General features: G+C 44.0%; 1 protein-coding gene across 1 annotated transcript in view; it reads left to right on the top strand.

The window, feature by feature from the left end:
• Positions 1-13990, top strand: part of Chaf1a (chromatin assembly factor 1 subunit A) — a 41296-nt gene that overhangs the window by 1962 nt on the left and 25344 nt on the right. The window contains exons 2-3 of the mRNA XM_023716935.1: positions 1299-1349; positions 5541-6361. Coding sequence (XP_023572703.1) covers positions 1299-1349; positions 5541-6361 — 872 coding nt within the window. The remainder of the gene's footprint in view (positions 1-1298; positions 1350-5540; positions 6362-13990) is intronic.

Here is a 13990-nt window from a genome sequence, read left to right on the forward strand (position 1 = left end):
GTCTCAGCCTCCTGAATGCTGGAACTTAAATTTTATTTTTTTTATTTTTTTATTTTTTTTAAATTTATTTATTTGTGTGTGTGTGTGGCCAGCTCAGCCCATGTGGTGCTGGAGGATTGAACCGCAGTCCCCGTGCTTTACTAAGCTTGTTCTAAGTAGGTGCTTTAGACCACTGAGCCATCTCATCAGCCCCTGGAACTTAAATTTTAATGGCTGAAAACTATATATTCTTCATTAGAGGAAGGAAAAAAGTTGGGGTACCTTTTCTTTCCAAGAGTAAGTGAGAGTTAGAAAGTGAGTGGGTAGTTTCAGCTATGGACAGCTGGGTATTTTTTTAGAAAGTTGTGGTCTGATTTCCCTGTAGCTTTTACAAAATGTATGTAGATTCCCCAAAATAACTAAACTAGATCTTTCTAAACCAAATTGGATAGCAGGTGTGAGCATCTAAAGTTAACCTATGTAAAGATGTTTATCCCAAGCTTTTGTTCTATTTATGATTAGATCTGTATCAACTTTATTATTAGATTATGTTCTTGATTTTTGTTTTCTTGTTGCAGGAAGTTAGTCTCTGTCACATCTTGCTAGCACTTCAGCTCATGCCTGACAAGCTCAGAGTGCCTTAAATTGTGTTCCTTTCACAAAATGAATCCTTTTCTAATTTTATACTTTTGTTGGTGATGAAGGGGGTTGGGTTGGAAAGGGATGCTTCAAGTCATGTTTGTGGTAAAATAGATAATCCTGTTTTCTTTCATCTCTACCTTTTCTCATCCACAGCCTGTTTCTCTGGTTACTCATCTCTTGGCTTCCTGGTACATTTCAGACCTTGAGCTAAGTGCTTTATGTACAATGCGGAATGTCACTAGTGTTAGAGGGCTGTCATTCTGTTTGGAGGGAAACAAAATCATAAAACTTTTAATCACAAAATGCTCATATAATTGTTTATCATGGGGGACCTGACCTGGGTGTTGCAGAATATTTAGCAACACTGTCCTCTACTAGACAGAGTAGCATCTCTTAGTCCTTTCTGTCCCATCATGGCAAAAAAAATGAGCCACTAGATATTGCCTGATACCCCTGGCAATGAGGGCAGAATCTTGGGCTGGGGAGATGGCTCAGTGGAATAAACGCTTCCCTGGAAAGTGCAAGGACCTGAGTTCAATCCCCGGTTCCACAAAAAAAAAAAAAAAATGAGGGCAGAATCTACCACTGGAAAGTCACCTTGCACTTACTTGGTTCTGTATACATCTGCTGGCTTTTTCCCAAACTTAGTAACTTCTTCATTGTTATTTTATTCACAGCAATGGATTGCAAAGACAGACCAACCTTTCCAGTGAAGAAGCTGATACAAGGTAACACTGGACAGGGGTTAGATGGTTGTCTCCGATTGCCACCCCTTTGGAGGGGAGAAACACAATTCATTCTTCTATAGGTCCCTTGTTCAAAAGTATTTCAGAGGGGCCGCACAGATAGCTCAGTAGAATAAGTGCTTGCCTGGCAAGCGCAGAGGCCTGAATGTAATTCCCGGTGGGGGGGGGGGTATTTCAGACCAACAGTGTTAGGGATTTCAGACTTTCTTGTTTTGGAGTATTTGCATATATGTGGTACGCTAAAAATGGGACCCAACTATAAGTGCAAAATTGTCGCAGATATAGACTACTTGAAGGTAATATTCTATAACATTTTGCTCATTATTTATATTGCTATACTAAAGGTGGAACCAAGATGATGTACTTGTCAGGCAAATGCTGTACCACTGAGCTATATTTTTATTTTTTATTTATTTTGTCTTTGGAGACGGGGTCTCAGTGCAGTTCAGGCTGGCCTTCAGCTCACTTTGTAGCCCCTGCTAATCTTGAACTTGCAACAATCCTCCTGTCTCAGTCTCCCATGTGCTGGGATTATGGGCATGCACCCCACACCTGACCATTGAGCCATATTTTGAAAGGTTATGTTTAAATGGTTTCAGATTTTGGAGCTTTTCATTTTAGGTTTGATCTGCTTGTACTAGGAAGCTAGGTGGAACCCTGATCCTTTTTTTTTTTAAATATATTTGGTACAGGGTCTACAGAGTCTTACTATATAGACCGGACTCATAGTGATTCTCCTCTGTTTTCAGCCTCCCAAGCGCTGGGATTACAGGCACGTGCCACCATACCCAGTCTTAATCACCGTCTCAGCCCATCTCCCCGGCCCCTTTTGTTTTTGTTTTTCTGGTACTGAGAATTGAACTCAGGACCTTGTGCTTGCCAAGTAGTTGCTTATGCCACTGTACTATGTCCCTAGCCCCAAGATTTTTTTATTTTGAGGCAGGGTATCCTTAAGTTGTCCAGGCTGGGCTAGAACTTGTGATTCTCTTGCCTCATCCTCCAAGTGGGCTGGGATAACAGGTATCCATCACCATGTCTGACTTTGGGAAACCCTTTTCTGTACAGTATTGTTCTATGGCATAATAACAATCCAAAGCTCACTACCTCTAGAGTAGGGTCTCTCTACTCTCAACTGTTTGTTTCTACTCTCAGCTTGATGGATGTTTTGTGTCTTTTTTTCTCCTCTGAGGGTGCTGTCCTGAATCTTGTAGGGAATTTAGCAGCATCCCTGACCTCTTCCTCCTAGGGGCAAGTAGTGACACCCACAAACATCTCTATGTATTGTCTGCTATCCACAGCTGGGGATCAGAGCTACCTCACTTGTGAACTCTTGCTGTTTAGGACAACTGATGTCCCCAAATCCTCTTCATCTACAGTCTAGATCAGAGCATGGATCTTATGAAAAACTGGTTTTATTTTATTTTATTTTTTGGCAGAACCGGGGATTGAACTCAGGCATTTGCACTTAACAGGCAAGCACTTATTCTACTGAGCTATCTCCCTGGCCACTGGTTTCTGGTTTTAAAACAGGGTTTTCATTCTAGCTTGCCTGTGGCAGTCTGTCTCCTCCTTTGGTGACTGCTAGCACATTTGGTGTTGGTGGGAATCCTATGGAGCAGGCATTCGAAGGGGAAGACGTTAGGACAAAGTCGCAGAGCTTGAGGGAGCCCTTGTTCTGTAAACTTGGAGTGTAAGTGGGACAGTGATGACCTAGCCTGGACGATTTAGTGAGACTCAGTACAAAACAGAAAAGGGCCGGGTGTGCAGCTCAATGTAAAGGCCCTAGGTTTGATGTCTTACACACACACACACACACACACACACACACACCCAGAAAAGAATGAATTTGTTTTGTTCTTTTTTCTTTTGTCTTATTTCAAGATGAACTAGTAAGAGGTAATTTGACATTTAAGTGAATATAAGCTCCTTGGGTTCAGTCATTTACATTTTCTCACTGTTTAGAGTCGTCAACTTTTTTTTTTCCCCTGCAACTCAAGCATAGTAGGTGCTGGAAGAAAGGTATTTGATTGGTCAACAAATTTGACAACTGGTGCCAGAAAGAAAAGTCTCCACATCTGGGCGGATGTATTTCCCTTTTAAAACCAAAAGTTGTTACCTTCAAATGGGGTTTTTCTTACCCATTATAAGTAAATCTGAAGTCATGTGTGGTGGTGCATGCCTATGATCCTAGTCCTGTGAGAGGCTGAGGCAAGAAGATCTCAAGGTCACCCCCAAAAAAGGTCAAGGTCAACCCAAGTCTGGATAACTTAGCAAAAAACTGTCTCAAAATAAGACAAAGGGGGCCAGGGAGATGGCTCAGAATAAGCGCTTGCCTGGCAAGCGGAAGGGCCTGAGTTAAATCCCTGGTTCTGCCAAAAAATAAAGATGGAAAGAATGCAGATGTAATTCAGTGTGAAGGCCCTTAGGTTCAGTCTCCAGCACTGAAAAAAATTAATTAGTTAATTTGGGATTTGAATTGGATATATTTTTTTTAATTTTATTTATTTGTGTGTGTGTGTGTGTGTGTGTGTGTGTGTGTGTGGCCAGCTCAGCCCACCTGGGGGCAGGGCTGGCTGGCATGTGGTGCTGGGGAATCGAACCGCGGTCCCTGTGCTTTGCCAAGCTTGTTCCAAGTAGGTGCTTTAGACCACTGAGCCATCTCACCAGCCCAGAATTTTGGATTTTATGTGTTATTGTTGATTTGTGTTTTGGTTTTTTGAGACAGGGCATTACCATATAACTCAGGTTGGCCTTGAACTCACTACGTAGTCCAGGCTGGCCTCAAACTCATGGTAATCCTCCTACTTCAGCTTTCCAAATGCTAGGATGATAGACATGCCTCACTAGGGCTGGTTGATTTTAAGTTTTCTTTTTCTTTTTTTTTTTCTTTTTGCGGAACCGGGGATTGAACTCAGGCCCTTGCGTTTGCCAGGGAAGCGCTTATTCCACTGAACCATCTCCCCCGTCCCCACTGAGCCATCTCCCTGGCCCAATTTTAGGTTTTCTGTAGGATGTTAGAAAAGTATATGGATATGAGAGTGATCTGGCTGCGACATCTGTCACCCCATTGATCGCCAGGGTTGATTCACCTGATCTGGCTGGCTAGGCGGGTGTCTCCTTCCTCCCTCAACGATCCATGTGCGTCCCTCCTGAAGCTGCACGCTTGGTCGAAGAGGATGACCATTCCCAATAGAGAAGGACCGTTCCTTGGTCAAGGGTGTATGAGTAGCTGCGCTCCCCTGCTAGAACCTCCAAACAAGCTCTCAAGAAAAGTATAGAATGAAAACATAGCCACTCCTTTTGTGGACTGGGGATTGCACCCAGGGTCTCAGGCATGCTAGGTAGATGATGTATCGCTGTATCGCTGAGCTATATCCCCAGCCCTGATAGGACAATTAAATTAATTATTTAGGCTATAGCCCTGGGAATGAACCGAGAGCCTTATGCATGCTATGGACGTATTCTACCACATCTTCTGTGTTCCTGATGTTAAAGATAGAACATCTAGGGCCATTATGAAGAGTTATATTCCCCAGCCAGCCTCTTTTTTATTGGGTTGTTTTTAAGGGAGCAAGCTTTATTTAGTTCATAGTCTGTACAGGTTTCAGCCCACAACTTGCTGACTCTGAAGAAGAGTATACATGGCAGAGGGGCAGAGGACAGCAGAAGCAACAGGGAGGGGAGAGAAAGAGTCTCTTTTTTATTTTGAAACAGCGTCTTTTGCTGAGTTGCCCAGGCTGGGCTCAAACCTGTCATCCTCCTGCCTTAGCCTCCCAGTGTGCTAGAATTACCAGAGTAAGCTATAATGCTTAGCTCCATTTTAAAATTGAGTAAGTCTCCTTCCAAAGCCCAGCAAAGTCCATAGTATGTGTGAATTTATTTATTTATTTTTTGGCAGAACCGGGGATTGAGCTCAGGCCCTTGTGCTTGCCAGGGAAGTGCTTATTCCACTGAGCCATCTGCCCGGCCCCTGTAGCAAAGTCCCTAGTTCCCATATACACAGGATGGTAAAGTTTTGATGGATTGTCTCTATACTTTGAATTTTTTTTTTTTTTTTTTTCAGAACTGGGGATTGAACTCGGGCCCTTGCGCTTGCCAGGGAAGCGCTTATTCCACTGAGCCATCTCCCCGGGCCCTCTATACTTTGACTGAAATGTGGACTTTCTATTTCAGCCCGTCTGCCGTTCAAGCGCCTGAATGTTGTCCACAAGGAGAAAGCCAGGGATGAATCAGATGACAGAAGCTCTCAGAACGCCTCAGCAGAAGAGAAAGTCACTGACATAGAAGCCTCTTTGGACATCTTGGAGAATGACTGTCTTACGGATTCTGACCTGGACTTCAGACCGAAACTCATCAATGGGAAGGGTCCCTTAGATAACTTCATAAGAAGTGACATCAAAAGCAGTCTCAGCCAGAACACAGACGTCATTGATTTGACAGAGGACTCTAATGAGCAGCCAGAGAGTACTGTGAACCACAAGCCACTAAATCCCAAAGCTTTCCTGCCTGGGGAAGCTACAGATGAGAGGCCCTTGAAGTTAATTTGTAATGACAAGTTGGGGCTTCCTAAAGAGACCCTTTCAGACAGTCCCAGCAAAACAGAGGAGGAACCTGGGAGCTTAGGTTGCCCAGACAGGAATGGCAGCTCCCTGCTGAGCTGCCCCAAGCTACCTGGTTGCCCAAGTATTTGTCCCAAAAAGGAACAGGATGGTTGGAGCGAAGCTGGCGGCCTCCTGTTTCAAGGGAAGGTCCCTGTGGTGATCTTGCAGGATGTCCTGGCTGTAAAACCTCCCTGTGCCAAGTCTCCTCCCGGGACACCTCTGGACAAGAGCGGGACGTCAGAGAGCGAGGTGTTTGAATCATGCCCAGAAGACTCTGTCCTTAGCCATTCATCCCTGAGCTCCTCTCCCATCACCTCCCCTGAGGGGCCAACTGCTCCTGAGAAGCAGCAGGGGGGCATCAGGACCTCCCCCGCCCCCACACCTGTCCGCAGAGTGAGTATGTCCTGTGGGAGCCTAGCTTGCTGGTACGATAGGGCCCGTGGTGTCACACAGTGGTTCATGGCCCAGAGAATGAGACTACAAGCTCAATCTTGTGAATGTCAAATAACAGCAGCTTTGGTTCTGTGTGGACAGTGATGGACTAGGGAACTGTTCCACAGGAGGTTGGCTTTTTTTTTTTTTTAGAATTGCTTATTTATTTTTGGTGGAACTGGGGATTGAACTCAGGTCCTTGCGCTTGCCAAGCAAGTGCTCATTCTACTGAGCCATCGCCCCAGCCCCCTGGCTTTCTTTTTTTGCGGAACCGGGGATTGAATTCAGCCCCTTGCGCTTGCCAGGGAAGCGCTCATTCTACTGAACCATCTCCCCAACCCCCAAGGTTGGCTGTCTTATGAGACTGATTCCGCCAGCCTTGGTGTTTATTTATAAGGAGTAGTAGCTTCAGCTTAGCCATTCTGGTGAATATGGGGTATGAGCAGGCCTTATAATGCCTATAATACCTCACTTCGCACCTGAGCTTTGGGCTCCTTTGTCGTTTCCTCTTGTCCTAGTATTTGATATGTGGGAGAAGGGTGGTAAGGAATTACCAATGTCACTGAAGTGATAGCAAGAATAAAATGGGGCGTTCTGTGGAGACAATTTTGGCAGCATAGCCATCTGAGAAGCCTCAATTGCAAGCCAGTTGTAGCAGTGTGTACTTGTACTCCTATCTCTATAGTAGGCTGAGGCAGGAGGATCATGAATCCAGCCCAGACTAGGCAATTCAATGAGACCCCCGACTCAAAATTTATTTATTTATTTATTTATTTATTTATTTATTTATTTAGTGTATTTAGTACAGGGTCTCAGTACAGATTGGACTGGTAGTGAACCTCCTGTTTTCAGCCTGCCAAGTGCTGGGATTACAGGTACATACCACTACAATCTCAATCTCAGCGTGCCCTGGGGGCAGGGCCAGTATGGCATGGTACTTGCAAGTCAGTGATTTAGCAAAACCCTGTCTATATCCTGGGTTTAATCCCAATGCTGTAAAAAAAAAAAAACAAAAAAAAAAACCTATAAGAGGCTTAATGCGTTCTGGGCCTGGGGAGATAACTCAGTAGAATAAGTACTTACCTGGCAAGCGCAGGGTCCTGAGTTCAATCCCCAGTACTACAAAAAAAACATATTTTGGGTTTTAGAAATAATTGCTAGGGCTGGCCAAATAGCTCAGTGGATTAAAGGGCCTGCAGGCACAAGGGCCAGGAGTTGGATCCCCAGGCCTGCTGTGCCAGCCCTACCCCCAGGGTGGGTTGAGACTGTGATTGAGACTGGGTGTGGTGGCACACCTGTAATCCCAGCACTGTAAACAGCTGGATCACTACGAGTCAGATCTAGTAGTGAGATCCTGAACACCTTGTAGACCCTTCCCTAAAATACAGGGAAAAAAAAAAAAGAAAGAATTGCTATACAGAGCAGGCCAGGGAGATGGCTCAGTGGAATAAGCACTTCCCTGGCAAGTGTAAGGGCCTGAGTTCAATCCCCAGTTCCACCAAAAAAAAAAGAAAAAGAAAAAAAATATATTGCTGTATATGGTGAGATATTGTGGGAGTTATTAAACACAAAGCTTACTATGCTGTATTGTGTACTTTTTTTTTCCTGGGTATGGAACCCAGGGTCTTACACATACTGGGCAAATGCCCTGCCACTGGGCCACACCCAAGCCCTGCCTGTACACTTTGCATACCTCATCTGAAAGTGATATTATTCTCTATCTTTTTTTTTTTTTAATTTTTTATTTATTTATTTGTGTGTGTGTGTGTGTGTGTGTGTGTGTGTGGCCAGCTCAGCCCACCAGGGGGCGGGGCTGGCTGGCATGTGGTGCTGGGGGGATTGAACCGCCGTCCCTGTGCTTTGCTAAGCTTGTTCTAAGTAGGTGCTTTAGACCACTGAGCCATCTCACCAGCCCTATTCTCTATCTTTAGTGCATCTGTGTGTTGACTGGGTCCTGTCACCTGAGGACAGGTGTGGAATCTTCTATTTGAGGCATATATTGGTGCTCATTACTTTAACATTTGGAGGATTTGGGGTTTTGGTTTTAATGATGGATGCTTAGCCTTTTGGGTTCTTTTTAAAATTTATTTATTTGTTTTAATTAATTAATTTATTTTTGCAGAACTGGGGATTGAACTCAGGTCCTTGCTCTTGCCAAGGAAGCACTTATTCTACTGAGCCATCTCTCCGCCACCCCCCCCCCCCCTTTTAATGTATTTAGGGTCGCACTATAGTGCTGGGATTACAGGCGCACCGCCACCACGCCCAGTCTCAGTTGCCTTCTTAGCCTGCCCTGGAGGTGCGGTGCATGACACGCTGGGGATTGAACCCAGGCCACTGCACTGTGCCTGAGCAGGCACTTTAGTCCGCTGAGCTACCTGGCCAGCCTGCCTTTTGGGTTTTTGATCAGCAGTGGTAATTGTCAGTTCTCACCTGTGCTTAGGTTTCCTGGGTACATATGATGAAAATCAGTCCAGTCAGATGTGGTACCACAGTCCTGTAATTCCAGCACTCAGGAGGCTGAGGCATGAGAATCACCATAAGTAAAGGCCAGCCCAAACTACAAGGGAGGCCCTGCCTCAAGAAGTCTAAATAAGGCTTAGTGTAAGGCTGAGGCAGGAGGATCGCTGGAAACTTGAGGCTAGCCTAGGCTAAAAAGTGCATCCAGGACCTGAACTGCATAGCTATCTAAAAGACCTATAAGTGAGTCCAGATTCCCCAAATCTATTGCCTGATCTGTGGTAATTTGGTGTGTTTGTGTTAGATACTTATGTAATACTGGGTATGGAGTGGATCTTTTGTTTATTTTTATTTTTATTTTAATTTTTTTGCGGAACCAGGGATTGAACTCAGGCCCTTGTGCTTGCCAGAGAAGTGCTTATTCCACTGAGCCATCTTCCCGGCCCCTTGGAGTGGATCATTTAATCTTGACTTTTAAATTGTCTTTCTTGGGCCAGGGAGTTGGCTCAGTGGAATAAGCGCTTCCCTGGCAAGAGCAAGGGCCTGAGTTCAATCCCCAGTTCGGGGGGTGGGGGTGGGATGGGGGGGTGGTGTGAGTCTGTCTTTTTGAGACAGTTCAGGCTGGCCTTGAGCTCACTTTGTAGCCCAGACTGGTCTTGAACTCTCAACAATCCTGCCTCAGCCTCCCACATGCTGGGATTACAGGTATGTGCCACCATGCTGGGCTATAGTAATAGCCAATCTCCTTCCTTTCTTTCTTTCTTTCTTTCTTTCTTTCTTTCTTTCTTTCTTTCTTTCTTTCTTTCTTTCTTTCGTACTGGGAATCAAATTCAGACTTTGATCATTTTCATCCCCCATCACCTCTTGGCTTCCTCTTAGTTCTACTTTTTGGGGGAATCAATGTATATACTATATTTTGCTCTTATCCAGCCCCCTCCTGTTACCCTTACAACTTCTTCTCTTCCTCTCATCTGATGATGGTCTCCCTTCTACACTCTTGCCACTTTTTTAGATTCTGCATATTAGGAAAAACATCATTTGTCTTTTTTTTTTTTTTATTTTTTGGTGGTACCAGGGATCAAACTCGGGACTTTGCACCAGGCCAGGCAAGCGCTTATTCCACTGAGCCATCTTGCTGGCCCCTGTATTTGTCTTTCTGACTTTGGTTTATTTCACATAATATTATGGCCTCCAGGTCCATCCACTTTCCTGTAAATGACTTATCTCTTGTGGCTGAATAACTCTCCATTGTGTAATATGTGCCACGTCTTCCCGTATCCATCTGGTAGTTGGCATCTAGGCTGGTTGTATATCTGGGCTGCTTTGAATTGTACCACAGTAACCTTCCAGGGGTCCCTATGATTTGTGGCTTTGATTCCTTTAGTATGTACCAAGGAGTAGCATCGCTTGGCCATTTGAGGAAGTTGTGTTGTTTTGTTGTGTTTTGTTTTTGGTATTGGGAATGGAACTCAGGGCCTTATGCTTTTCAGGCAGGCACTTGTGCTGCTGAGCTATCTCCCCAGCAAGAATTACTTAAGGAAGTTTTGTTTGGTTTTGGTTTTGGTTTATCTTGGCTATATGATAGTTCTATCTGTTGATCATTGAAGAACCTCCACCCTGGTTTCCATAGCATCAATACTAATTTATAATTTATATTCCCACCAGAAGTATAGAAGAGTTCATTACTTCCACACACCTTTGTCAGCATTTATTCTTGTTTTCTGTGTTCTTTTTGTTTGCTTTGCTATGTAGCTCAGGCTGTCCTTGAACCTCACAAAAGCTCAGTCTCGCCTTGAACTTGCATCAGTCTTCTTGCCTCAGCCTCTTTGTGCTGGGATTGCAGGTGTACGCTGCCATGCCCAGCCTGGTGGTTTGTTGGTTTGCTTTTTGATTTCTTGAAAAATTCTTGCTATGTAGTCCAGGCTGGTCTTGAACTTACTATGGAACCAGGCTGGCCCCAAATTCATGGCAGTCCTGCCTCAGGCTCCTCAGTGCTGGGATCACAGGTGTACAGCATCACATCCATCTTGGTTTTTGTATTCTTATTTTTATTTTTTTAATTAAAAAATTTTTTTTAAATGTATTTAGTACAGGGTCTCACTACAAAGATCAGACTCATAGTGATTCTCCTGTTTTCAGCCTCCATGGCCAGTCTCAATTGCTCCCGGTTTCTGTGTCTGTCTAAGCAGGCACTGTAATCCACTGAGCTATCTGGCCAGCCTTGTTTTTTGTATTTTTTTTTTTTTTTGGTGGAACCAGGAATTGAACTCAGGCCCTTCCACTTGCCAGGCAAGCGCTTATTCTACTGAGCTATCTCCCCAGCCCCTCTTTTCTTTTTTCTTTTTCCTTTTCCTTTTCTTTCAGAACCGGGGATTGAACTCAGGCCCTTGCGCTTGCCAGGAAAGCATTTATTCTAATGAACCAACTTCCGGGCCCCTCCTTAATGTTTTCTTTTAGCAGTTACATAGTGTCAGGACTTATACCTAGGTCCTTAATCCTTTTTTTATTTTTATTTTTTAATGCTTAATGTTTTATTCTTTTTTTTTAATTTTTATTTATTTGAGAGAGAGAGAGAGAGAGACAGAGAGAGAGAGAGACAGAGACAGAGAGAGAGAGACAGAGAGAGAGAGAGAGTGTGGCCAGCTCAGCCCACCAGGGGGCAGGGCTGGCCGGCATGTGGTGCTGGGGGATTGAACCGCGGTCCCTGATGCTTTGCTAAGCTTGTTCTAAGTAGGTGCTTTAGACCACTGAGCCATCTCTCCAGCCCTAATGTTTTATTCTGTAAGAACTATGAAATCATGTTTTGAAAATAACTAGGTACTATAAAGTTTACATGTTATTTCATTCTTTTCTTTTTTCTTTTTTTTTTTGGCAGAACTGGGGATTGAACTCAGGCCCTTGCATTTGCCAGGCAAGCGCTTATTCTACTGAGCTATCTCCCCGGACCCCTACATGTTATTTCAAATTAAAGTCTGCTATTATAAAGCATATTCATCATACGCAGTACTGGAGAGGGTTCAGCAGATATAATTTTGATATATCTTTGAGGACAAACAGCTTACTAAAAAGAAACAGAAATCCCAGCATATATGAATTATTCTACTGCTGGATTTTGCTGTATGGCATATGACCACATGCAGTAGGTATTTTTTACACACAGAGTGAAGGGGGTGTCTTAGGCAAAGCATGTGAACGTTGAGGCGGCCGCTGAGCTCCCGCTGGAGCTTCCTCCTGCGATCAGCCACTCAGTGCCTTCACACGCTCTGTTGGACTGCAGCTACTGCTGTTCTCGGTATTGAGTAACTCCAGGGGTTCTTCACTGGACCAAAGGCACCCATCTGTGCTTCCAGATCCCATAGCAAACTCATCCAAATTTGTTTTCCCCATTAGTAGAGCTCCCTGATCCAATAACTTCTGAACTACTGTAGCATTAAAAGGTGGTATATAAGCTTTTAGCATATTTGATGCACATGTTGTCTCAATGCCAGATGCGCTGAAGTTGTCTTTTACTGCACCAGGAATTCCATCTAAAATCCCAAGTCAGGGGCCAGGGAGATTGCTCAGTGGAATAAGCGCTTCCCTGGCAAGTGCAAGGGCCTGAGTTCGATCCCTGGTTCTGCCAATAAATAAATAAATAAATAAATAAATAAATAAAATCCCAAGTGACTGACCTTGCTTGTATCTCTTTTCTGATTCTTCAGCTTGCTTTATGGCCACCTCTTCTGACACAGTATTGTAAGCATTTAGAAACTTAGTCTTCTGGATAAGGGACATTTCTGACAGAGCTCTGTTGGTGTAATTTGGCCTTGTTTCAGTGCCACAGAAACTTCTCGGAGGGTCTGGCCAAAAATGGTTTTGGGTTCATCCTGTGGCCACAGCCATCAGGTGGCAAGGAAGAAAATAGGTCACCAGCAGCTGCAGGTACCACTGGGCACAGCCATCTTAGATCACCCCTGGACCTATAACCCATTTTTTTTTTTTTTTTGGTGGAACCAAGGATTGAGCTCGGGCCCTTGCGCTTGCCAGGCAAGTACTTATTCCTCTGAGCCATCTCCCCAGCCCTCCTATAATCCATTTTGAATTGATTTTTTTTTTTTTTTCTTTTTAAAACAGGGTGAGAGGGCTCTTGTTTTGGTCTTCTACAAGTGAATTTCTAGTTTTCCCAGCATCATTTGTTAAAGAGGCTCAATATATGTTTTTGGTTTCTTTGTCTAGAATCAGACGGTTATAGTTGCGTGGGTTTGTTTCTGTATCCTCTGTTCCATTGTTCTGGGCCTCTTTTTGTGCCTGTTACTGTGGTTTTGTAGTATATGTTTTTTCCCTTTGGTAGTACAATTGGAAATTGGGTATTTTGATGTCTCCAGCCTTGCTCTTTTATCTGTCTATCTGTCTATCTATTTCCATGTTCATGGGCTTATATTTTAAACAGTATTGAGATTTGTGGAACCTTAGGTACAGTTTGTGTTTCTCCACAATTAAAGTTATACATCCCAGTCCAAGCAATGAGAGTCTATTGCAGCGAATAACAGAAGTAATGGAATACATGTCAGGAATATTTTCTGGCTATGGAATTTCAGATGCGATTTAATAAACACATTGCATGAGTAAAGTTGTGCTGTGAGCCTTCCACAGTGTGTCACAAACTTGGCATCAATGAGCAGTACCATAAAGCCAGTACCGGAAACATCCAAGGTGTGTTTGCAGAAGAGAAGTTCTGACTTTTGATCATGTGACTTGCAGGATCATACTTTGACATGAATTCTTTGATTATGACTGTGTTTGGCTGTTCTTGTTCAAGTATTCCAGCACAACCTGGCAATCCTAGTTCTAAAGTGATCAGAAGAGGCCTAAAGATTATGAGCAGCAGGGTTTGAAAGTCTGTGGTCATTCAAGGTTCTTCCAGAAACATTAGCATCAAAAGGCAATGGCCAGGGAGATGGCTCAGTAGAATAAGCGCTTGCCTGGCAAGAGCAAGGATCTGAGTTCAATCCCTGGTTCTGCCAAAAAGAAAAAAAAAAAAAACACAAAGTCAGGCAGTGGTGGCACACACCTGTAACCGCAGCGCTGGGGACGCTGAAAGCGAGAGGATCACTGTGAGCCAGAGCTGCATAGTGAGACCTGCATCAACCA

This window comes from Octodon degus, unplaced genomic scaffold, assembly GCF_000260255.1.
Source record: "Octodon degus isolate 3935 unplaced genomic scaffold, OctDeg1.0 scaffold00050, whole genome shotgun sequence".
NCBI classification, from domain to species: Eukaryota; Metazoa; Chordata; class Mammalia; order Rodentia; family Octodontidae; genus Octodon; species Octodon degus.